This window comes from Diabrotica virgifera, chromosome 3 (assembly GCF_917563875.1).
Source record: "Diabrotica virgifera virgifera chromosome 3, PGI_DIABVI_V3a".
In the NCBI taxonomy this organism is placed as follows: Eukaryota; Metazoa; Arthropoda; class Insecta; order Coleoptera; family Chrysomelidae; genus Diabrotica; species Diabrotica virgifera.
In genome coordinates, this window is record NC_065445.1 from 16,171,419 (window position 1) to 16,195,138 (window position 23,720).

Sequence of the window (23,720 nt, forward strand, 5' to 3'; positions counted from 1 at the left end):
AAAAGTTACAGCCCTTTGAAGTTACATAATGAAAATCAATTTTTTTTCATATATCGAAAACTCTTAGAGATTTTTCATTGAAAATGGGCATGTGGTATTCTTATGGCAGCAGCATCTTAAATAAAAATTAAAGTGAAATTTGTGTACCCCATAAAAAATTTATGGGGTTTTGCTCCCTTAAACCCCCCCAAACTTTTGTGTACGTTCCAATTTAATTATTAGTGTGACACCATTAGTTAAACACACTGTTTTTAAAACATTTTTGCCTCTTAGGACTTTTTCGATAAGCCAGTGTTTATCGAGATATTTTGAATATTTATCGAATCCACCACATATTTGTATATGGTTAAGTACGATTATAGAAACCTGTTAATAATCTGAAAATGTATTTATAATTTACATTTTTAGGAATATTTTGAAAAAGAAGCCACATCTCGATAAAAGGTGACTTATCAAAAAAAGACTAAGAGGCAAAAAAGTTTTAAAAACACTGTATTTAACTAATGGTACAACAATAATAGTTTAATTGGAACGGACACAAACATTTGGGGGATTAAAGGAACAAAACTCCCATAAAATTTTTATGTAAATATATATAAAAAAAAAGCCGCATCTCGATAAAAACCAGCTCATCGAAAAAATCCTAAGAGGCAAAAAAGTTTTAAAAACGTTGCGTTTAACTAATGGTACCACAATATTGAATTAATTGGAACGTACACAAAAGTTTGGGGGGGTTTAAGGCATCAAAACCCCCATAAAATTATTATGGGGTGGACAAATCTCACTATAATTTTGTTTTAAGATGATCCTGCCATAAGAATGATACATGTCCATTTTTAATAAAAAATCTTTAATAGTTTTCGATATATTGAAAAAAATCGATTTTCATTTTGTAACTTCAAAGGGCTGTAACTTTTTTTATGAGCACATTTGTACTAAGGTAAGTTAGGTTCAATCGAACTATTTTTAACTCCAGAATGTGTGGTATAGTTTATGACCAATCTTTTCGGAACACCCTGTATTATAACAACGTTTATATTTTTGAGGCTTATCCCTTGATTTTCCACGGCGCACAGTCGTCCAAAAACCCGAAAAGATGGCCAAAATATGAAAGCGTTTTTTGATTTGCATGAAGTTAGGCATCCAGGGGTTTTTGAGGTCGCTAATTACAAATCCGAAGTCTAAATTGCATAAAACAAAATGGCGGATGTAATATGGCGGGTTTATGTATTTTAAATATATGTAATACCGTCGAAATTTGATATCCAGGGGTTTTTGAGGATGCTGATTACGAATCCGAAATCGAAATTTCAAAAAACAAAATGGCGGATGCAATCCGCCAATTTTTTATTCCAACGTTAAATTCGATTATTAATTATATGAAAGTCAAAACTAATTTTTACTTTGTTTTTCAACAATACTGTACCTGACCCTTTTATCTACAATTTTCCCCTATGATACTGAAATAACTAAAGATCTACAGTTATAACAACTACCTGAATGCTGCGGCATGATCTGTTTATTCTGCGTCGTTAACGATTCATATTGAAACTCATACCGTAGAGCGCTTGTACAAAAAATTCTCGCAAAACCAAAGGGGCAGATAGTGGCAGCTAATTTTTAGTGAATCTTAAAGAGAGAAATATAAGCTAAAAGATGATTGTAGTATCATCTTGGAATTCGATGGAATACTTAACTATTTGGCTATCTGAAAATTTAATTTTTTCAAAATATATACTTTCTTATTACTTAATTTCAATTTAAAATCTAGTAAATATAACGCATATACAAATATTTTGATATTATCGGCTTTTATTAAAGATGGCTCCACGAATATCCTCCATTTTGCAGAATTGAATTTGCGCACTTCGTTTTCGAGATACACGCACAATACTGCGCGTATAAAATATTAGTTATTCTTAACTGCGCTTCTGTTCCGTACGAAGGTCAATTTTGAACTGAACTGGAAATTCAGGTATAAGAGATAGAGCTCTAGGGTTGCCAACACTGAATAGGGAATTTAATTCTCTTTTAGAAAATGTAATAAAATTCTCGAAACGTTGAATTCTTTTTTGGCGTTTGGCCAGCTTTTCGGGATTTTGGACCACTGTGCGGCGGTCTAGAGTTTAGCACGCCGCACGCTATCATAAGCCTTAGTTAAGTCAACAAATATCAAGTGAGTGGAGATCATATTCCAATTTTTTCTCTACTACACTACATACTTGTTTCAAGATAAAAATGCTATCCATACAAGATCTTCCCGCTCTGAAGCCATTTGCTTCTTTGAGTTCTTGTATGTGTTGCGTCTTTACGTCACTGCAAAGCTGACAGTTAATTGTATCGTTGGCGGGAATTTTTAAATTTGAGATAATTAACAATTTATGTATTATCACAGAATGCATCAAAATTCTTAAATGCAGTTTCCTGACTTTTAGAAATGGCCAAAGGTCATTTTGTGGTCTTTATCTGCTACAGGGTTCAGATAGGCCAGTGATCAGTTTTCAAATCTTTCCAGGTCTATTTTAAAATCCTGGTGTTATTGCGGTGATGAGTTTGTACTATCTACGTGTTCATTTATGCTAATTCTTGATGAGCTTACGTGTACCCAAATTTCATCCTCCTTATAGTAGCATGTTACTAAATATTGAAGTTTTATAAAATTGTACTTCGTTGTAACGAAACATAGTCGTCAAACCTTACATTCTTAGCTTTTTTGTTCAAAATCCCGGATCACGATTCCACTTTCTTAAAAACACACGGTTGGTATGTTAATGTATTCGTTAAAATGCTTAAAATGCTTCCGGTGAGTTTCCACGCGGCATTTTGGTGTCACCATCGTCGAAAATTTTTCAACTTCGACAACGATTCATTAATGAGGTTGAATATTTATATTCATTTGTTTATCGAATTATTTAAATCTACCAAATACTCAGTCTATTAATAAAAAGAAGGTTATGTAACAAACCAGTCTTATCTATCAGCTGTATTGTTCGGGGTCAAGATATTTAAACAGCATGAGCGCAACAACCGCGAAGGGGGTTATAAAGCAAATGGAGTTAGCTGTTTTTGAAAATGGGTAATGAGATTCTGGATAAATTGGCCATTCTCTTGATGCATATTTGGCATTATCAATCGTTGTTTATTACAGTGTTTGACTACTTTTATATTTTACCACATTTTTAACACTGTGAGACCCAACTTTCCAAGGTTGTAAGTTCATTTTTTTTACAACATCAACATATATTAACACAACAATATATTATATTAACATTTATTGAAAATTAATTCTTAGGTTTCTTACAGTGTTCTAAGCAACAAATTGCCACTGTAAACTGTAAAGCTTTAAACTTGTAAATTCATAAATCGCCATTTTAAAGTGTTAAGCATGTTTTCTCAAAATCCGTTTAAAATGCTTTACTTTTCACTCACACACGAAAGTTCTTAAAATGGTGGATTCTTTTCTTTGGCCCTTAACCACTGACAATAGTATATTGTGCAACAAGTGCAGAAAGGTACTAATTTCTCACGAGTTTGAAAAGTTGCGGTACGAGCCCAAGCCAGTGCCGCAATTCAAACGAGTGAGAAATTACCTTTCTGCACGTGTTACACACTGTACTTTTTCTACAACCACAGTTTTTCCTAAAAATAAAAATCACAATTTCCAAACGAAAATTAATTATAATAATGTGTGATATGTTTTAAACTGTATTTAATCAATACTAATCAATTTAAATTCCTGTGTTATTGTTATTATTTTCAGAAAGCTTTAGGTTAGATCTTCCGTTTGGTGCATTCTGGAATTTCTCGGAAATTTGAGAGATACGGAAATTTGAGAGCAGATATTGTGGTATAGTGGCTTTAGTTTCAGAAAACTTACGAACTATTTCATCGATTAAGCTTCATATTTTCAGATCATTTGTTGGTCGAAAAGTAGTTTGTGAGTAGTTTGCGAATATTTTCCTCGTTTATGAATGAATCTATTAATACATCGGTGTTCATTTTGCTTTTCATCTCCAAATCTTTCTTTTTACTGCAAGTTTTATATCATCATGCTGTATATCGTCAAATTGAGAAAACAATATTTGGGACATATTCCGGTGATAAAGAATACAACATCCTCTAAATTATTGATGGATTCGACCGTTACTTGATGGAAGTTCATTTTATCTAACAATAAAACACTGAAAACGTTTGTTTTCTATACTTCCACAAAATTTATTATAACTAAGTGACTACAGCTGTTTCGGCGGAGTGCCTTTCTCAAGTGATATAGTTTACAATGTGTTTGCCTTTTTAAGTCTTCAACTGAAGAGGTTGAGGAGTGGGGAGCTGTTTGTCTCGAGTTGGTCATTCAGAATTATATCTGTATTTTTCAGTTTATTAATTTCCATAGATTCTAAAAAAGATAGCTTAAGGCCTTTATTTTGAATATGTAGAATTTGAAATTCTTCATTGAAAGAATGATTATGATCTAGAAGGTGAACTGCGTATGTAGAAGTGTCTGTTTTTCTATTGTTGAATGCCCTTTTGTGTTCTGCTATCCGTTTGTCAAAAGTTCTGCCAGTTTGACCGATGTACGTTTTCGGACAGTCACCACAAGTTAGTTTGTACACACCACTCTGTAGTTGCTTTCTCCTTCGGCTTTTATTGTTCTTAATATATTTGCTTAAGTTGTTGTTAGTTCTGAAAGCTGGTGTTATTCCTTTCTTTTTTATGTATCTGGCTATCTTTGTTGTGATCTTGCCAGTATGTGAGAGAGCAGAAGGTACTGGGTTCTTTCTGTGGTGGTGGATACACTAATTTCAGGGCTTTCTTATGGAGTTTTTGGTTTAAAATTTTGTTAACTGTTTGTTCGTTATAGCCGTTGTTTACTGCTATTTGTTTAATGATGTTTAGTTCTATCTCGAAGTTATTTTTTGTCATGGGAATTTCTGTCAGTCTATGTATCATGCTATGGTAGGCTGCTAATTTGTGTTGTGTAGGATGTGATGATGAATTGTGTATAGTTGTGTCAGTATGGGTAGGTTTATGATATACGGAGAACTCATGTTTGTTGTGTAGTCTGGAAATCGTTACATCTAGAAAGTTTATGGAGTTATTCTGTTCTGTTTCTATTGTAAACTCAATATTATTATGAAGTGAATTAATATATGATAGAAATTGGTCAAGTTGTCTGTTAGTTCCTGTAAAGCATACTAGTATATCATCCACGTATCTCCACCAATATAAGAACTGTTTAAATACGGGATGTTTAGAAATTGTTGTTTCAAGTTGGTTCATAAATATATCTGATAGCAATGGGCTTAGAGGATTACCCATAATAAGTCCTGCACTGTTGTTTGTGTATATTTGATTATTGAATTCAAAATAGTCTTGATTTATGCAAATTTCAAGAAGGTGTAAAATTTCAGATGCAATGATCGGATTTGTACTATTATGATCTAAAAGATTTTTAACTAAAACAAAAGTTTCTGTAGGAGGAACACTAGGAAAAAGATTTTTTACGTCAAATGAAATTAGTCTGGAGTTGTTAGGCAATTGAAAATGTTGTATTTTATTAACTAGTTCTAGTGTATTTTTTACGGTGAATTTAGGTGAAAATTTAGTGTATTCTGTAATAATATCTGACAGTTTTTTTGAAAGTTTATATGACGGAGCTGTATAAAAAGAAACTACAGGTCTTATTGGGTGGTCAGGTTTGTGTAGTTTAATAAAAGAGTATTATTTAGGAGGTTGTGGGTTCATAATATTAAGGTATTTCTGTTCTGTTGGATTTAGTATTGATTTTGTTCAATGGCTAGTTTAATTTGTTTTCGGTATTTTTCTGTGGGGTCTTTGTTTAGTTTTATACTGTTTTGGTTAGTTAAAAATTCTATTGTTTTGTTATTATAGTCTCGTTTGTCGATAGCAATAGTAGTGTTACCTTTGTCTGCTTTTGTAAATAGACAAAGGTAACACTACTATTGCTATCGACAAACGAGACTATAATAACAAACAATAGAATTTTTAACTAACCAAAACAGTATAAAACTAAACAAAGACCCCACAGAAAAATACCGAAAACGAATTAAACTAGCCATTGAAAATTCAAAATCAATACTAAATCCAACAGAACAGAAATACCTTAATATTATGAACCCACAACCTCCTAAATTATACTCTTTTATTAAACTACACAAACCTGACCACCCAATAAGACCTGTAGTTTCTTTTTATACAGCTCCGTCATATAAACTTTCAAAAAAACTGTCAGATATTATTACAGAATACACTAAATTTTCACCTAAATTCACCGTAAAAAATACACTAGAACTAGTTAATAAAATACAACATTTTCAATTGCCTAACAACTCCAGACTAATTTCATTTGACGTAAAAAATCTTTTTCCTAGTGTTCCTCCTACAGAAACTTTTGTTTTAGTTAAAAATCTTTTAGATCATAATAGTACAAATCCGATCATTGCATCTGAAATTTTACACCTTCTTGAAATTTGCATAAATCAAGACTATTTTGAATTCAATAATCAAATATACACAAACAACAGTGCAGGACTTATTATGGGTAATCCTCTAAGCCCATTGCTATCAGATATATTTATGAACCAACTTGAAACAACAATTTCTAAACATCCCGTATTTAAACAGTTCTTATATTGGTGGAGATACGTGGATGATATACTAGTATGCTTTACAGGAACTAACAGACAACTTGACCAATTTCTATCATATATTAATTCACTTCATAATAATATTGAGTTTACAATAGAAACAGAACAGAATAACTCCATAAACTTTCTAGATGTAACGATTTCCAGACTACACAACAAACATGAGTTCTCCGTATATCATAAACCTACCCATACTGACACAACTATACACAATTCATCATCACATCCTACACAACACAAATTAGCAGCCTACCATAGCATGATACATAGACTGACAGAAATTCCCATGACAAAAAATAACTTCGAGATAGAACTAAACATCATTAAACAAATAGCAGTAAACAACGGCTATAACGAACAAACAGTTAACAAAATTTTAAACCAAAAACTCCATAAGAAAGCCCTGAAATTAGTGTATCCACCACCACAGAAAGAACCCAGTACCTTCTGCTCTCTCACATATACTGGCAAGATCACAACAAAGATAGCCAGATACATAAAAAAGAAAGGAATAACACCAGCTTTCAGAACTAACAACAACTTAAGCAAATATATTAAGAACAATAAAAGCCGAAGGAGAAAGCAACTACAGAGTGGTGTGTACAAACTAACTTGTGGTGACTGTCCGAAAACGTACATCGGTCAAACTGGCAGAACTTTTGACAAACGGATAGCAGAACACAAAAGGGCATTCAACAATAGAAAAACAGACACTTCTACATACGCACTTCACCTTCTAGATCATAATCATTCTTTCAATGAAGAATTTCAAATTCTACATATTCAAAATAAAGGCCTTAAGCTATCTTTTTTAGAATCTATGGAAATTAATAAACTGAAAAATACAGATATAATTCTGAATGACCAACTCGAGACAAACAGCTCCCCACTCCTCAACCTCTTCAGTTGAAGACTTAAAAAGGCAAACACATTGTAAACTATATCACTTGAGAAAGGCACTCCGCCGAAACAGCTGTAGTCACTTAGTTATAATAAATTTTGTGGAAGTATAGAAAACAAACGTTTTCAGTGTTTTATTGTTAGATCCTCTAAATTGATAATGCAGGGCAAGATTTTGCGCAATTATTCTGTGCAGCGACCTCAAATATAAGGATATCCATGATGATTGCCAACCTCCTTGGCGGAGAAGACACGTGGATAAGAAGCAGATACTGTTCGTGCAGTTTAGGAGAGTATAGCTGGGTAGTTTGATATGTCTTGAGCCTAGAGTATACAAACTAACAGGATCACTGCTAAGCTTCAACCGCTTGTATTAACCTTGGTACCCTCCCCTTGGTGATTCATGGAGAGGTTTAAGGCCCCCTATATAACGTGTATTGTGACATTTCGTGATATTTTATGGACCCCTTCCCCCCCTTTCCGAGCCTCACGTGATTAATGGACAGCCCCTTACCCGAAGTATTCTTATGCAGTGCAGACATAAAAAGAATAGTCGAAACAAATTGGAAGTATGTGGCTCAGGGTAAAGATCAATGGAAGTAGCTGGTAGAGGCATATTTCCAAAAAATGGACGAGAGAAGGCTAAGAAGAAGATAGCTGGATTTCCATAATACTTAATGGAATGTGTAGAAACTAGAAAAATCCAATTGGCTGTAATATGGCCAGTGTAGAGCAGACGTCTTTCAGAGTACAAAGAAGAAGAAGAAGAAATCGGCTCTGTGTGCTACGATAAGCTACTTATTTCGGATAAACACCTTTTGAAAAAGTTGATAATCTGCCACTTCTTTTAATACTATTTTCAATCTTTTATGTTACATTTGGAAATATATTTGCTCTGTATTCTCTTTAGAAGAATGCTATCAGTCCAGTTGTTTTGAAGAGTGAAGTTGTGTGTAAAATTAAGACAACCAACATGAATCGAATTTCTAATCAGTGACGCACAAAATAAACTTAATTAGGAGACCAAACTCTGCATTGCTTTCTATTTTATTATCATGAATTTATTAGAATAACTATAAAAAATAATCTATTCAAAAACGTAAAACATAAAGAATATGTTTATAAAATAATAGACAATAAAAACTTCAGTTATATTTTTTATAAATATAGTGTAGGAAACAGAGGTTGAACCTTGCAAAATGGACACAAGTCCGGTTTTATTTTTTTTCTGGCATATCAAGGGGTGCTTATTATAAGACTAACTTTTTCTGAAAAAATTTCGCCCCGGAACCCCCCTTTTCACCCCTTTAAAGGGGGTAATTTATGGTTTTTGCAGAACGTAGCCCTTCCTGTACCTTTTACAAAAAATGTCTTTTATATAAATATGAAGAGGACTATATATTCTACGATTTATTCCCGACAGCATCTCTCTATCATCCACCGTTTAGCAAGGGTGGCGCCCCAAAGTTGACAAGTTTTTAAAAAAGATGTTTTTAAAAAATATATATTTTTCCCTAACTGTAACGGAAATTAAAAAGAAATGCTGCGGAAATTATTCACAAATAGATGATTGATTTTTTGGTATAGGTTTCACTTAAGGGTAATTGCCCTTTTTTTAATTACAGGGTGTTACATTTTAAAAAACCCCTTTTTATACCATCTGAACCGTTTATGCTAGAGTAAAAAGACTTTCAGCGATTACCCATGTACTGGTGTTATTTACAAATTTGTATAATGCACCCCCATTTTTCCCCGGAACCACCCAGAAAAAAAGAAGAATTAATAAATAAAGTGATTTTCTTGGAATCCTTCACACACAATGCCCTTCATTAATATGCTTCATATATAATTTTGTGCAAGTTATTATTACAAATGCATGGACACTAAAAGCGATTTCCTAGTACAACCCCTGTAGCCAAAAACAATAAATAAAATGAGGGGTTGAAATTTTTTTTTTGTTTTTTGCTTTTTGATCCATGTGGGCATATGCTTCATCAATAGTGCTTTTCAAAAATATATATGGTTATTGCAACATCCCTGCGCAAACCACCCCTATCCTTGAAAATATACTGCAGAAACTACCCCTATACCTTATCCAGCATGTTTTTACGATTTTCTCATTACCTATTCATTTTTTTTAAACAAAACTTATACAAGGTTAAAGACCACTATTTACTCTAAAAATTAGGTCCTATTCATTTTTTTCGTTTAAGCAACCGTTACGGCACAGTGGCGCCGTAAACCTCATATATGCTTTGACGGGTTCCAGTTTTTGTTTATTTTTTCGTCATCTGTTTGTTTTATTGATAAAGTACTTATGTAAAATAAAACAACACAGTGTAACCTACAAATCATGATGTATGCACATTTTACATTCTTTGCTCCCCAAAGCTACAGTGGTGGCCCAAAATAAATTTTTTCATATTTTGCCACCTACACGCATTTTATTGCGTTAATGCTACCTTAATAGCACAATATTCACCCCTAAGTGGTCGCTAAGCAGTGGCGGATCCAGGGAGGGGTGATGGGGGTGATGGCACCCCCCCCCCTCTCAAACCAAGTGATATTATATTTGAAGATTATAAAAATATTCATTTATTTTTATAGAAATACTTATATTATATTAATATTATTTTTATAAGAATGACTTTTTATGCTTTAGCGACAGTGGCGGATCCAGAATCGTTAAGAGGGGGTGCCAATTGGTTAAATTTCTATAAAAATAAATGAATATTTTTATAATCTTTGAATATAATATCACTTGGTTTGAGAGGGGGGGGAGGTGATCACCCCATCACCCCTCCCTGGATCCGCCACTGCGTAGCGACCACCTAAGGGTAAATATTGTGCTGTTAAGGTAGCATTAATGCAGTAAAATGCATGTAGGTGGCGAAAATACGCAAAAATTTATTTTGGGCCACCACTGTGGCTTTGGGGAGCAAAGAATGTAAAATGTGCATAAGTTATAATTTGTAGGTTACACTGTGTTGTTTTATTTTGCATAAGTACTTTATCAATAAAACGAACAGATGACGAAAAAAGAAAACAAAAACTGGAGCCCGTCAAAGCATATATGAGGTTTACGGCGCCACTGTGCCGTAACGGTTGCTTAAACGAAAAAAATGAATAGGATCTAATTTTTAGAGTAAATAGTGGTCTTTAACCTTGTATAAGTTTTGTTTAAAAAAATGAATAGGTAATGAGAAAATCGTAAAAATATGCTGGATAAGGTATAGGGGTAGTTTCTGCAGTATATTTTCAAGGATAGGGGTGGTTTGCGCAGGCATGTTGCAATAACCATATATATTTTTGAAAAGCACTATTGATGAAGCATATGCCCACATGGATCAAAAAGCAAAAAACAAAAAAAAAATTTCAACCCCCCATTTTATTTATTGTTGTTGGCTACAGGGGTTGTAGTAGGAAATCGCTTTTAGTGTCCATGCATGGGTAATAATAACTTGCACAAAATTATATATGAAGCATATTAATAAAGGGCATTGTGTGTGAAGGATTCCAAGAAAATCAATTTATTTATTAATTCTTCTCTTTTTTGGGGTGGTTCCGGGGAAAAAATGGGGGTGCATTATACAAATTTGTAAATAGCACCAGTACATGGGTAATCGCTGAAAATCTTTTTACTCTAGCATAAACGGTTCAGATGGTATAAAAAGAGGTTTTTTAAAATGTAACACCCTGTAATTAAAAAAAGGGAAATTATCCTTAAGTGAAACCTATACCAAAAAATCAGTCAATTATTTGTGAATAATTGCCGCAGGATTTCTTCTTAATTTCCGTTACAGTTAGGGAAAAATATATATTTTTTAAAAACATCTTTTTTAAAAACTTGTCAAATTTAGGGCGCCACCCCCGCTAAACGGTGGATGATAGAGAGATGGTGTCGGAAATAAATCGTAGAAAATATAGTCCTCTTCATATTTCTATAAAAGAAATTTTTTGTAAAAGTTACAGGAAGGGCTACGTTCCGCAAAAACCACAAATTACCCCCTTTAAAGGGGTGAAAAGGGAGGTTCCGGGGCGAAATTTTTTCAGAAAAAGTTAGTCTTATAATAAGCACCCCTTGATATACCAGAAAAAAAATAAAACCGGACTTGTGTCCATTTTGCAAGGTTCAACCTTTGTTTCCTACACTAATACTTGTGAATTAGGTTTAATCACCTTTTTTTCTTTTGAGCTCGTAAGTTCGTTGAAATTCTATTTTTTACAGCATTTATTATCATTGTATTATTAAACTAACTTTATCGACTGAAGAACCTTAATTTACTTAGCCAACTTTTCTATAAGCTCTTGATTTTTTTTAAAACCCCAAAAATCCTTTTATCTTTCTCGACAACAAGTTCTATGAATTTTTTCCTTGTGCGTTCTAGTGAATGTTAAAAGATGAGAAACAAGGTGTATTTAGGGCAAAGACGGAAGAAAAAATGATACTGAGAGTCCTCCGTTGATAATGTTTACATGCCAAATCAGTGGACATACAGATGTGTTTGAACAGTCTGGAAAAAATCATATTTTATTTTTGTTTTTTACTTGTTCAATTAGTAATTTTTCTTTTATCCTCTTCTGCTTAGTTTCTCTCTCTCCTATGGTGCTATAGTCCAAGTCGTGCCCTGGCCTCTCACAGCATCCGCCTCCCAAGTATTTCTGTCTCTGGCTGCTCTCCTATAGTTATCTACCCTCAATATCTCTTTAGCATCGGTTCTCATGTGGTCTCACTGCTTAGTTTAGTAAGTCAACAGAAGAGCTTACCTAAAAAAACTGGCACTTCATTTAGTGAAACCTCAAATGGAAAATCGTTTGGAATGTTCGACTTTGAAGCGTGAACTTCGCGAAACTATTTGCAATGTACTAAAAATACCTAATCCAGTAGAAGTACCAAGACCGGTTGCTACCACAGGCAGATGCACATTTTGTCCCAGAAGCGAAGATCGGAAATCCAGAGTTAGCTGTGCCCTATGCAAAAAATTCATTTGTTTGCAGCATCAAAAAAATATGCCTAACTTGTGGATAATAGTATAATAAAATATTTTTGTATACAAAATAGACTCTTAACATGTAATGTTAACGATTGTTTTTGTCATACGTTCTTAAATATACATATATAAATATTTTTAGGTCGATTTTATTTGGGGTACCATTGTACCCCTGTGTAGCAGATTGAAATTAGAAAATAAGTGTAGCAATCCAGGGTTAAGTAACATCGTAATTACGTGATATAATGTATACTTTGTTGTATTGAACTATTGAACCATTTTTCCTCTACCTCCTTTATTGTTTTGAGTGAGATTTGCAACATTGTATCAGTCGCCAACCAAATCATCCTGTTATCGGGCGATATTATATTTGTATGATTATTATCCACTTGAAGTACATAATATGTACACAACAATAAAATTCAAGGAATTCATAATAAGCGTTGGTTTATCTATCAGCTGTTACTGTTTTTACACCACGTCGTGTTATGTGTAATGTAAATCCGGATAAAGATAACAGTTATTACTGGTTTCATTGAATAATATACGGGGATATTACAGAAAAAGATTTTTTTAACTTGGTTTATCATGGTTAGGTACATATTCGAAATTATCTGATAATTTTTCGTTAAAATGTATTTGGCAGGCTATGGGAGGTATTTTAGAGCCCTGTTGGTTATGTCGTCCTGTCCAGGTGATTTCTTTAGTGAAGTTTTCCGGATTAGGTTGCTCACTTATTTTGGGGATGTGTGTTTGAGTGGTGGATCTTCTACTTCTGTCAGTCTTCTTATAGTACTCTTCAGAGTCTTTTTGTTGGTGGTAGTTCATGGAATACTGCCTTTCCTGTGGCATTGGTTTCCTGTTTTTTCCACGAATAGTCCATGTTTTTGATGTTTTCTTGTTGTTTCGAAGCTCGTCTTTGATTTGCTATTTAGTCTGCTTTGTTTTTGTTTTCTTGTGATCTTGTTCTTCTGGTTCTTTTCTTTGCTCTGTTATGTTCCCTAATTAGTTCCCTTAGCTTTAGGCTGTCATCTACGAATCTATTTTGGAGCCAGGGAGCTACCGTTTCCACGAGGCGTGATCTCTTTAATCGTCGGACATGAGAACATCCTGCTCCGGATATCTATGTCCCCTGGAGCTGGGATTCAGTTTTTTGTTGTCTAGAAATTTATATTGATTCATCGGTAATTCTTTGCCTTAGCTCTACAACACTTTCTACTTTAATTTAATAAATTCTTTCAAGTATCCTCAAAAAAAAATAATCTTTAGGATTCAAATCGGGTGAACGAGGAGGCCATTTAATCCCACCTAGTCTCCCAATCCATCTTCCGGGAACTATTTGATCTAAATAACGCCGACCATTTACACCTTAATGAGCTGGAGCTCCGTCTTGCTGAAACCATATCTCATTTAAATTGTTTTTCAGGACAAGTACAATTTTATTTCTAAGTGGCATTTCATGATATCCTTTGATAAATTTCCTTCTATAAAAAATTACCCAATTAACTGAGAACCCTCTATACCCGACAATACATTTAATTTTTGTGGTCTTTGATTATGGTTTTCACGTACCCTGTCTGAATTCACCTCAGTCTAATATCTTAAATGTTGGCGAATTAGGTTCTAACATAGTGTAAATTTTGCTTCGTCGGAAAAATAGGTATATCTTGTTAAGATGTATAAAATATATCTTGTTACAAGTAAGACTGAAGAATGGCCTACTTCATGTATTTGTGCAGCTCCGCTGGAGATGTTGATCTTCAACGAAAGTCTGCCGTAAATATTAACTTTGATTGTAATAATTTATGACAGTTTTTGGTCCACTTTTTCGAATGCCATCTTTTACTTGGCCAGTTTCCTCAAAGCGCTTTACAATTTTTTGTATCATCGCCTTGTGGAGAGGAGAATGGTTTGAGAATGTATCGTTGAACAAGTTTGCTACTTTACTATAAAAAATTTTTCAATCGTCGTAGCCCCTCATCATTAAATCAGTAAGTAGCTCTTTTTGGCTAAAAACCGTCTTTATTATAGAGATTTTAAAAACACAAAACAATTGTCAGCTTTAGTTATTAATCTCTATAATCAGCCCTCTTCGATAAATCTTTGGACACAAGCCTCCCCAATCCTTTTCCATTCTTCTCTGTCTGTCGCTACAGTCATCCACATAGAGCCCACGTGCTTCTTGACGTCATCTGACCATCTCATTTGTGGCCTTCCTCTGCTTCGTTTATATCCCTACTGTCTCCAATTTATAAGAATTTTCTTCCATCGGTCTTCTTTCTGTCTTATATTGTGTCCGACAAATCTCCATTTCAATTATGCAACTTCTTGTCTAATATCTCTAACTTTGGTTTTCTCTCTTATCCTCTCGTTTCTCTTTTTATCCATTAGTCTTATATGCAACATTTGCCTTTCCATAGTTATTAATACAATTTATTTTACAATACTTTACTGTAGTTTACTTTTACTTATCTTCTTGTTGTCTTATATTGTGTCCGACAAATCTCCATTTCAATTCTGCAACTTCTTGTCTAATATCCCTAACTTTGGTTTTCTTCTTATCCACTCGTTTCTCTTTTTATCCATAAAGCGTCGTTTAAACACAACGATAAGTCACAGCAACTAGTTGTGATGACAAGTTGAAACGCTGTTTAGACGCTGAGATTCAATGCGATACCACCTTCAACCCAACTCCAACTTTGATAAGTTGTGCGATGCACCGTTTACACACAATGATAAGTTGCAACAACTCGATTGACCTTGATAAGTTGTTTGATTTATCGCTGTGTTTAAACGATCCTTTAGTCTTATGCGCAACATTTGCCTTTTCATAGTTATTAATACAATTTATTTTACAATACTTTTCAATAAACATCAAGCTATTGTTAGTTTTATGCATTAATATGAAGATCCTACCAAATATCATTCGTTATAATTTATTCATTGAAAAAAATGCTTTTTCCGTTTTTCCATCATAAAGATACAATTTGCATCCCTAGAAAGCCCCCAATTGGCATAAACCAACAAACAACCCAAAATTAAATCCACCTGAAACTAATTTTCTCTCTCTGTTGCAGCAGGATAAACAAGGGCGGGGAGCCGCCAACGGCCACGATGGAGCAGGAGAAGCGAATAAGGCGGGAAATCGCCAACAGTAACGAAAGGAGACGTATGCAGAGCATCAATAACGGGTTTCAGTCTCTGAGGAACCTTTTGCCACATCATGAGGGAGAAAAATTGAGCAAGGTAAGTGATTGCATGATCATTACTTTTCCCCCAGAACGATTAGCCCTTAAGGGAACGACGGTTTAAAAAGGCAAAAAGGTTTTTTCCATTGAGAAATGGGGGTTTGTATCCGTTTTGGGAATTGGAGATATTTTTGAAGGCGCGATTGCTCGGAGAAACGACCGTTTTTGTTGACGTTCTTATAATCCCCTGCTGAATTTAAAGATCGCGAAAGGGTAGATTCCGAAAAATCTCGTTTAAAAATAGAATTTCGTTAAGAGTATTACGCGATAAGTTCATTTTCATTATTTCGGAAGATATACCGAAGGAACTATTAACCTTTTGAACCTCCATTGTTTTGTTACCAAGATCATTACTACGCGTATAAAAGGTTTAACAACACTAAAAATCAAACTTCCCTAATAGTCCAGTCGTCAGTGTCACTGAACCTCTAATTTTATTTATTTAGCGTATGGCACCTGACACCAGGGGCGGTTTCTCCATTGGTTCACTTGTGCAGTGAACACCCAATCAAATTTCATTAAAATACATATTTTTAAAAATCTCATAAATATCATTAAAATATTTTTTCTTAAATCTCATAAATATCATAGTATCATTAAAATATAACTGTATTTATTAATCACATACAGTAGGAAAAATGAAAGAATACCCATGAACGAACATATAAAACACGCTGTATTTTCCTGTCACCTTGTCACACAAAAAATTGGCCAGCGCAAGTACATGTAATAATTATTGTTACATGTACTTGCAACTGGACAATTTTCTTTGTGACACAGTGACAGGAAAATACAGCGTGTTTTATATGTTCGTTCATGGGTATTCTTTCATTTTTCCGACTGTAATTTGTTTGCACAACACCGCTACGCTAGATGCACGTGGTAAGTGCAGAATTCAAATTGAACCCAGCCACTATACAGTAATCCTATAGATAGAAGAACGAGAGCGCTTAAATCCGTGAACCAGGGATTCTCCTATCTTAAAACATTGACGATTTGTGCACTGCACACAGAGACCGGGGCGAAGCGTTTCGATTCACAGTTTGGCATTTTCTGTTGTGGGATTTTATTAATACAATATTGGTAGGTAGTTTTTTTAGGATGGTGGAGCCTTATTCAGTGAAGTTTATAAAAGAAAATGCAAATAGTTTTGAAAATCGACTTCTCATAAAAAGAATGGACTAACTTGGCCGGAGATAAACTTGGTACAAGAATGTGCAATAAGAAACAAAAAGTTTAAACATTGTTTTAAAGTTGAACAATATAGAAAAACTTAGTGATTATGTGGGTGTGATAAACTACATTCTTTATTTTGTTTTCCATGTTTAGTATTTTCAAAGAATAAAACTATAATTTCAATCTCGGTCTTTGGATGCCGTTAAAATAAACGCATTTTTAAACAGTTTTGACAAAGCCATTTCATTATTCGTAACTTCTGCCTCCACCTTCACCACCGAAGAAACGCCATCATTCAGTAGGTATCATATTCTGCACAAAACAAAAAAAGTGTGTGACATCCTGACTAATCGGGTCAAAGATAGGTTTCATTTTACAGAACATCTTTTGTCGAGGCCCCAAAAATTTTTCGCCTGCGGCGCGTATTCACCGTTCGTATAATTACATTCTTTAATTGAACACCCTCCTTAAATTACCACGAGCCGCCACTGCCTGACACATTTACATATATTTTGTATAAGACAATATTATAGGTTCACAATCGTACATCTAACTTATTTACATAGTATATTGACTCTGGAGTCGCCATCACTAAATCCTCTGACCTGCCATGATATGATCTTGTGGGACACTGTTCTGTGATGTGATAGATGGTTTGTGGTTGTCCACAGTCACAGAGTGGGGATGGTCGTTTACCCCATTTGTGCATCATGTAACCACATCTGCCGTGTTGGGTTCTGATTCGGTTCAGCATAGACCATGTGTTGCGTGGTAAGTCAAAGCCTGGTGGTTTTTGTGTGATGCAGGGTAAGTTGCTATTTTGTTGTTCCATCCATTCTCGAGTCCATGTTGTCGTTAAATTGAACTCATTTTTCACAGCAACCTTTGCTGTTTTTATTGGTGGTCGTCTGGAGCGTCGACGGTTACCGTTGGCGGCATCTATATCTTGATCGATTGGCAGGTTCTCGTTATCTACTATCTTTCTGTATACTCACTAGTGAGTGCGTGTATGCGTCGTAGTTTAGGTGGTGGAATGTGGCTCAGTACTGGGAGCCATTGCGTAGGGGTGGATTTGATAACTCCAGCAATCATTCTCATTGTATTATTCAATTGGGCATCTACTTTGTGTATATGTGGGCTGTTTAGCCATGCTGAAGAACAGTATTCCGCAGTTGAGAAGACTAGACCCAGGGCAGATGATCGCAAGATGGAAGCCGATGCTCCCCATGATGTGCCGCACAGCTTCTGGATGATGTTGTTTCTGGATTTAAGTTTTTCCGCTGTTTTTATCAGATGTTCCTTGAATGATAGGGTTCTGTCAAGAGTCACCCCAAGGTACTGTGGTGTTTTATTGTAGGCGAGTGTGGTGTTTTCGAACTGAATATTGAGTATTCTTCCTGCAAGCTTGTTATTTAGGTGGAAACTGGAAACCTCTGTTTTCGTAGCGTTTGGTTGGAGTCTCCATTTACGGAAATATTTTCCCACTATTTAAGTCCGCCGTAATAATTTCTGTTTCTTCAAATGACTTACACCTTGTTGCAATGACCCAGTCATCGGCGTAATCAAACTTCCTTGATCTGGTTTCTGGTATATCAGAGATGTATAGGCTAAAGAGAAGAGGAGCCAGGACAGATCCCTGAGGCAGTCCATTCTTCAGTTTCCTTTGGGTGCTGATGTCAGATCCCATGACCACATGAATCGTTCGGAGAACTGAACCTCTAAAAATCAAATGAACAAGCTGAGTTTTGCTGAGAATGTCGACTCGCCCATTCTTGAGAAAATGAATTTATTCCAACCTTAACGTCATCACTGTAAGTTCAGTTTTATCGAGAAAAAAAAATCAATTTCATTAAGAATCATTATATTATTGTAATAAGAAACTAAATTATCCAGTTCTTTTGTTATGTTTAACAAAGAGAATAATGTTCTTTATTACAATCTAAGCATTACGCCGCCTGTAATTATATTTGAGGAAATGTTGCAATTTTCCTAAAAATCGCTCAGATTTTCGTTTTCGTATTAATGATTGAAACAATCAATCAACAATAATTAGCGAACCATAACTGCAGTTATAGGGCCGGCGTAGCTCAGACGGTAGTATGTCTGACTCACATGCTGGTAGGCCGGGGTTAGAAACCCAGCGCCGGTGAGAACAGCTAGGCATTTTTAAAAATGTCTATAGGCCCCAGGTCGACTCAGCCTGAATAAAATGAGTACCTTGGGTAAAACCAGGGGTAATAATAGGCGGTTGAAGCGTAGCACTGGCCCTGTTACCTTCCTTGTATACCGTAGTAGACCCTAGATATAGTAGACTACCCTGCTATAATCCCAAAGCCGCGTTAGCGGTATAAAACGGGAGACTATATTATAAGTGCATTTATGTAGGTGTACATTTTCCCTATTTTGCAACGACTTTTTGAGTATCCGCAATAGACCAACAACGCAACCTGTAAATAACGATTATATTACTAAATACATGATTCGTGATCTATACAGGCGCCAATAAATGACCGCTTAGCCATGTTAGAAAAGAATAAAATGATTGCGGTGAGATCTAGGTCATACCAACATTACCAGCCAACATCCAAGATTGAATGCGTCACAAAGCATTTTTTCGCATGAATCAGCTGTAGAATTGCGAAATGGAATGCAGGATGCGGCGTTGCCAGCAGTGCAGAATCGTCAAATGTATTTATAAAGGACTTTAATTCAGAAGGTCATACAAATTAGATACTTCATTCATGAAAACTTGGTTTAATAGGGCGATTTTATATTTATAGCCATTCCTGGAAGCTATTAGTATATTTCTGTTAGGCTAAGGGCTGAGAAGAAAATATTTATCAATAAGTACTTTACTACTTTATTCGAGAAAGTATTAATGCAAGCAGATCTAACCAAGGTAGAGTTTAGGGTTCGCCAATAGGGCTTTTCATCGATTGTCATTTGTTTAGAGATTCTGTCAAATGTTGTATAATCTGTGAATAATATTGATATACACGGATTATACAACATATGACAGGAGCTCGAAACAAATGACTGTGAATGAAAAGCCCTATGATAAGAGGGTTTACTCTGGGTAGTGAGTGCAGAATTCATCGCTTCTGTACTCATCGAGTGCTGTGCTGTGAAGCCAAATTGTGCTGTAGGAATTATCTATCCTAAGCTGGTATGTCTCTGTTTGGAGTCTGGTTTATATGGCTCTTTTTACTATTTTGCTGACTGCTGGAAGTAAGCTAAAACATCTGTAATTTTGCGGGAAAATCCTGTTCTTCTCTGGTTTGTGAACTATTTTCTCATGGACTTCTTTCAATCGAGTTCGCGAGAGCCTGTATCTCGTTATTGCATTTGTAATATTTGTTAAGTAAGCGATGGCTTTGATTGGGAGATACCTTAGAGTTTAGAGCCTTCTTTAGTATTTAGTCCTGTCTATTTGCTTTTTTGGTGAGATATTCCTGAATAACTCGCTTATTTTCCTTGGAGATGTTGATTATGCCCTCTTGGTATTCGGGCAGGGCTGCTGTTGTTCTTCGACTTCATCGATAAAGGCAATCTCTTCATTACGGTGATAATTTTAATACACTTTCTCGAGAGTCATCTTCGTCAGCTCTGCTTTTTCTTCCACGGACTACAAGACTCCGTTTTCACCATGGAGTGGTGGAAGTTATTTATCATTCTTTAATATTCTTTGCAATCTTCATATTTATTTCATCTTCTGTCCTCGTTCTTCCATTTCCTTTACATGCTCGTCCCATTTTTGGCTTGTGTATTCTATTAGTTTGACTTGTCGATTTATAATAGTCAGTTTGCTCAGTTAAAATTGGTATAATCCAAATTTGGAAGATTGTTGAAACTCCCTATAGTCCATTGAAATGATACATTTAGGGTTGCATTTCTTAGAGGAGTCAATTTTATTTTTTTAATGTGTAGGGGGGTTTAGTAGAAGCTTAAGTTCAAGTTTTTGGGGTCGCCACTCTTGTCCCCCGGCCGCCATATTGGAAAAAGGGCTGCAAAGGGCTTTCGCGCTGTATCTCCTAAACTAGAAATCCTACAGAAAATTTAATTACATATAAAATGTAGCACATTAAATTGTATACAATTTTATATCTATCACTTTTTATCGTCAAGTGACCAACAAAAAAGTTATAAACAAAAATAAGAGAAAATTTTGTAAGAAGTTTCCTTTTGGAGGTTATAACTTTTTTCCGTTCATTTCATAATAAAATAGCATCATGGAGATTTTGTAGAGAATTTTTTAATGAACAATTCTCACTATAAAGTTGTTTAATTTTATTTATTATCTAGGTCTTGCAGCGCTCCAAACTTGACCAGATTCTCGAATTCTCATAGGAATACAATAAAAATAATATTTTTCTATTAATATAGTATACAATAAAAATAATATAATATTAGGCGAGCGGCATCAACCGTTATGCCGACCACGAAAATCAAATTTAAGGTAAATGACCAATTTTGGTCTATTTTTATGTTTTCGAGGTCGCTGAATCCGAATATGAAGTTTATTTTTATCTAGAGGTGGTGGAACATGTTCAAAACAAAAATCAAATTTTATACAAAAAATCCAAAAATCAATTTTGATGATTTTTCAAATTTACCTCGCTGTATCTTTGGTCGCTGTAAATATTTCCTTTTGAAAATTTTACTGTGTCATCTTTGAAGTATGTAGATAACAATGAAATTTGTTCAAAATGTTTAGACACATTAAAAAAGGAGTTGTTAATTTTTAAACATTTTGTCATCGTATTTCGTTAGTTTCATGTTTACTTAAAAAAGTTGTGCGACAAACTTTTTAGGTTATAATTTTAACATACAAAACAATAAAATATAATTCATGAAGAAGTTTCTTGGAAAATTTTAGTCAAAATATACAATAGGAAAAAGTTATGTTATGTTACTTCATAGACAAGCGGCACACCCCAAAAAACGCTTAAATCTCGAGATCCTGACCACGGTGTGGTGAATGGCTAATTTTGATCATAATTTATGATTTTGATATCAAAAATCGTTTTTTTGCTCTTCTTAAGAATTTTGCGGTTGCGTCATTCTTTTTCTGAACCGGCGAATTTGTCCTCAAACAACTTCTTGGGCCTTTTCTATATGCTTAGGGTTATAAGTTTTATAGTGGGGAGAAAGGTCAAAAACAGATTAATAATAGCATGGGAATGTTAAAATCATAATAAATTGTATGAATAAAAAATATATATAGATAGACAAGTAAGCCTAACTTTTGTTTTTATTGTATCCCTATGAGCATTCGAGAATCTGGTCAAGTTTGGAGCGCTGTAAAACCTATATAAATAAATAGAATTAAACAACTTTATAGTGGAAATTGTTCGCTGAAAAACCCTCTACAAAATTGCTATAGTGTTATTTTATTTTAAAATGAAGAAAAAAAGTTATAACCTCCACAAGGAAACTTGTTAAAAAATTTTTACATATTTTTGTTTATATCTTTTTTGTTGGTCACTTGACAATAAAAAGTAATAGAAATAAAACTGTAGAAAATTTGATTTGCTACATTTTATGTTTAATTAGATTTTCTGTAGGGTTGGTAGTTTACGAGATATAGCGCGAAACCCCTTTGCACCACATTTCCAAGATGGCGGCCGGGGGACAAGGGTGGCGATCCCAAAAACTTGAACTTAAGCTTCTACTGATCCCCTTTACACATTAAAGAAATAAAATTGACTCCTCTAACAAATGCAAGGTAGGGCTTAAAAAATGTAACATTTTAATGGAGTACTAAACGTAAAAAGGGATGCAATTATACGATAATTGATTTAATATAAAACATAATTATGAAATGTGTGAGAAATATTGATTGGCTTTACAATAATAAGTAATTATGTGCAGACTAAAACATTTTTTATTATTTTAAATAGACAACAAAAACAAGCAGCAATTTTATTTAATTGCATTTTCTGCGTCTTTATTTCTTTGTTTATTTGATCGACTGGAATCCACATAATAGGAACTATCACGAACAACTATCACTGCACAAAGCAGACAGTGGTTGACCTCAAACCTTTCACAATTCGACATTTTCTTTTTAGCGTAGAGCAGAGCTGGTGGAGCCCTGGCGGGCGAGAGGGAGAGGGCGAATAAGTAGTACGAGAACTTGCGAAGTTTAAGTGATAAATACCATGCCATGCGAGACAGCCCGCCAACACGCCAATGTTGATGTTGTTATCCTAACCGTCTAGGGATTGAATTGTGAGTCAATGATATGTAAAAACGGCTTTTACAGGTGCTCAACGAGAGCGAAAGAAATTAGGTGATTTTTCAAGCCAGCTATTGAAAATTAGGGAAGAAAATGTCAGCCATAAATATACGAGGAGAGAGATTTACTGATACTGAACCTGGAACAACTTTTGACGCACTATATATCTATCTAAAAAGCCTAAATTGTCAACTGTTGAACGTTTTGTCAACTGTGCCTCCCTAAGTTTTTACCACTTCTCTATTTGGTGTTCTTTTTATATATTAATATCTAGGTAATATCTTTTTATCTAATATTCTTTATATCGTAGGTCCATCTGCTGGGTGGCTTGCCTCTACTTCTCGGACTCCATTCCATTATTTTTCTTTGTCCACTGCTCGTCCGTCATTCTGCCCACATCTCCGGTCCAATTCCATTATAAAATAGCATCAACAACGTTTCGCACTCCCATCTTTTTCCTAATGACTGGATTTGGAACTCGGTCTTTTTGACTTATTCC

General features: G+C 34.6%; 1 protein-coding gene across 4 annotated transcripts in view; it reads left to right on the top strand.

The window, feature by feature from the left end:
* The window catches only part of LOC114328901 (transcription factor AP-4), a 400,385-nt gene that overhangs the window by 97,122 nt on the left and 279,543 nt on the right, over positions 1-23,720 (top strand). For 3 of the 4 annotated variants that reach the window (XR_007696993.1, XM_028277883.2, XM_050646342.1), the window contains one exon: positions 15,637-15,805. Coding sequence is in view for 3 of the 4 variants with exons in the window: in XM_028277883.2 (XP_028133684.1) it covers positions 15,637-15,805 (169 nt within the window). In the remaining variant the exon portion in view is untranslated. The remainder of the gene's footprint in view (positions 1-15,636; positions 15,806-23,720) is intronic. The other variant, XM_028277893.2, reaches the window with a different exon arrangement.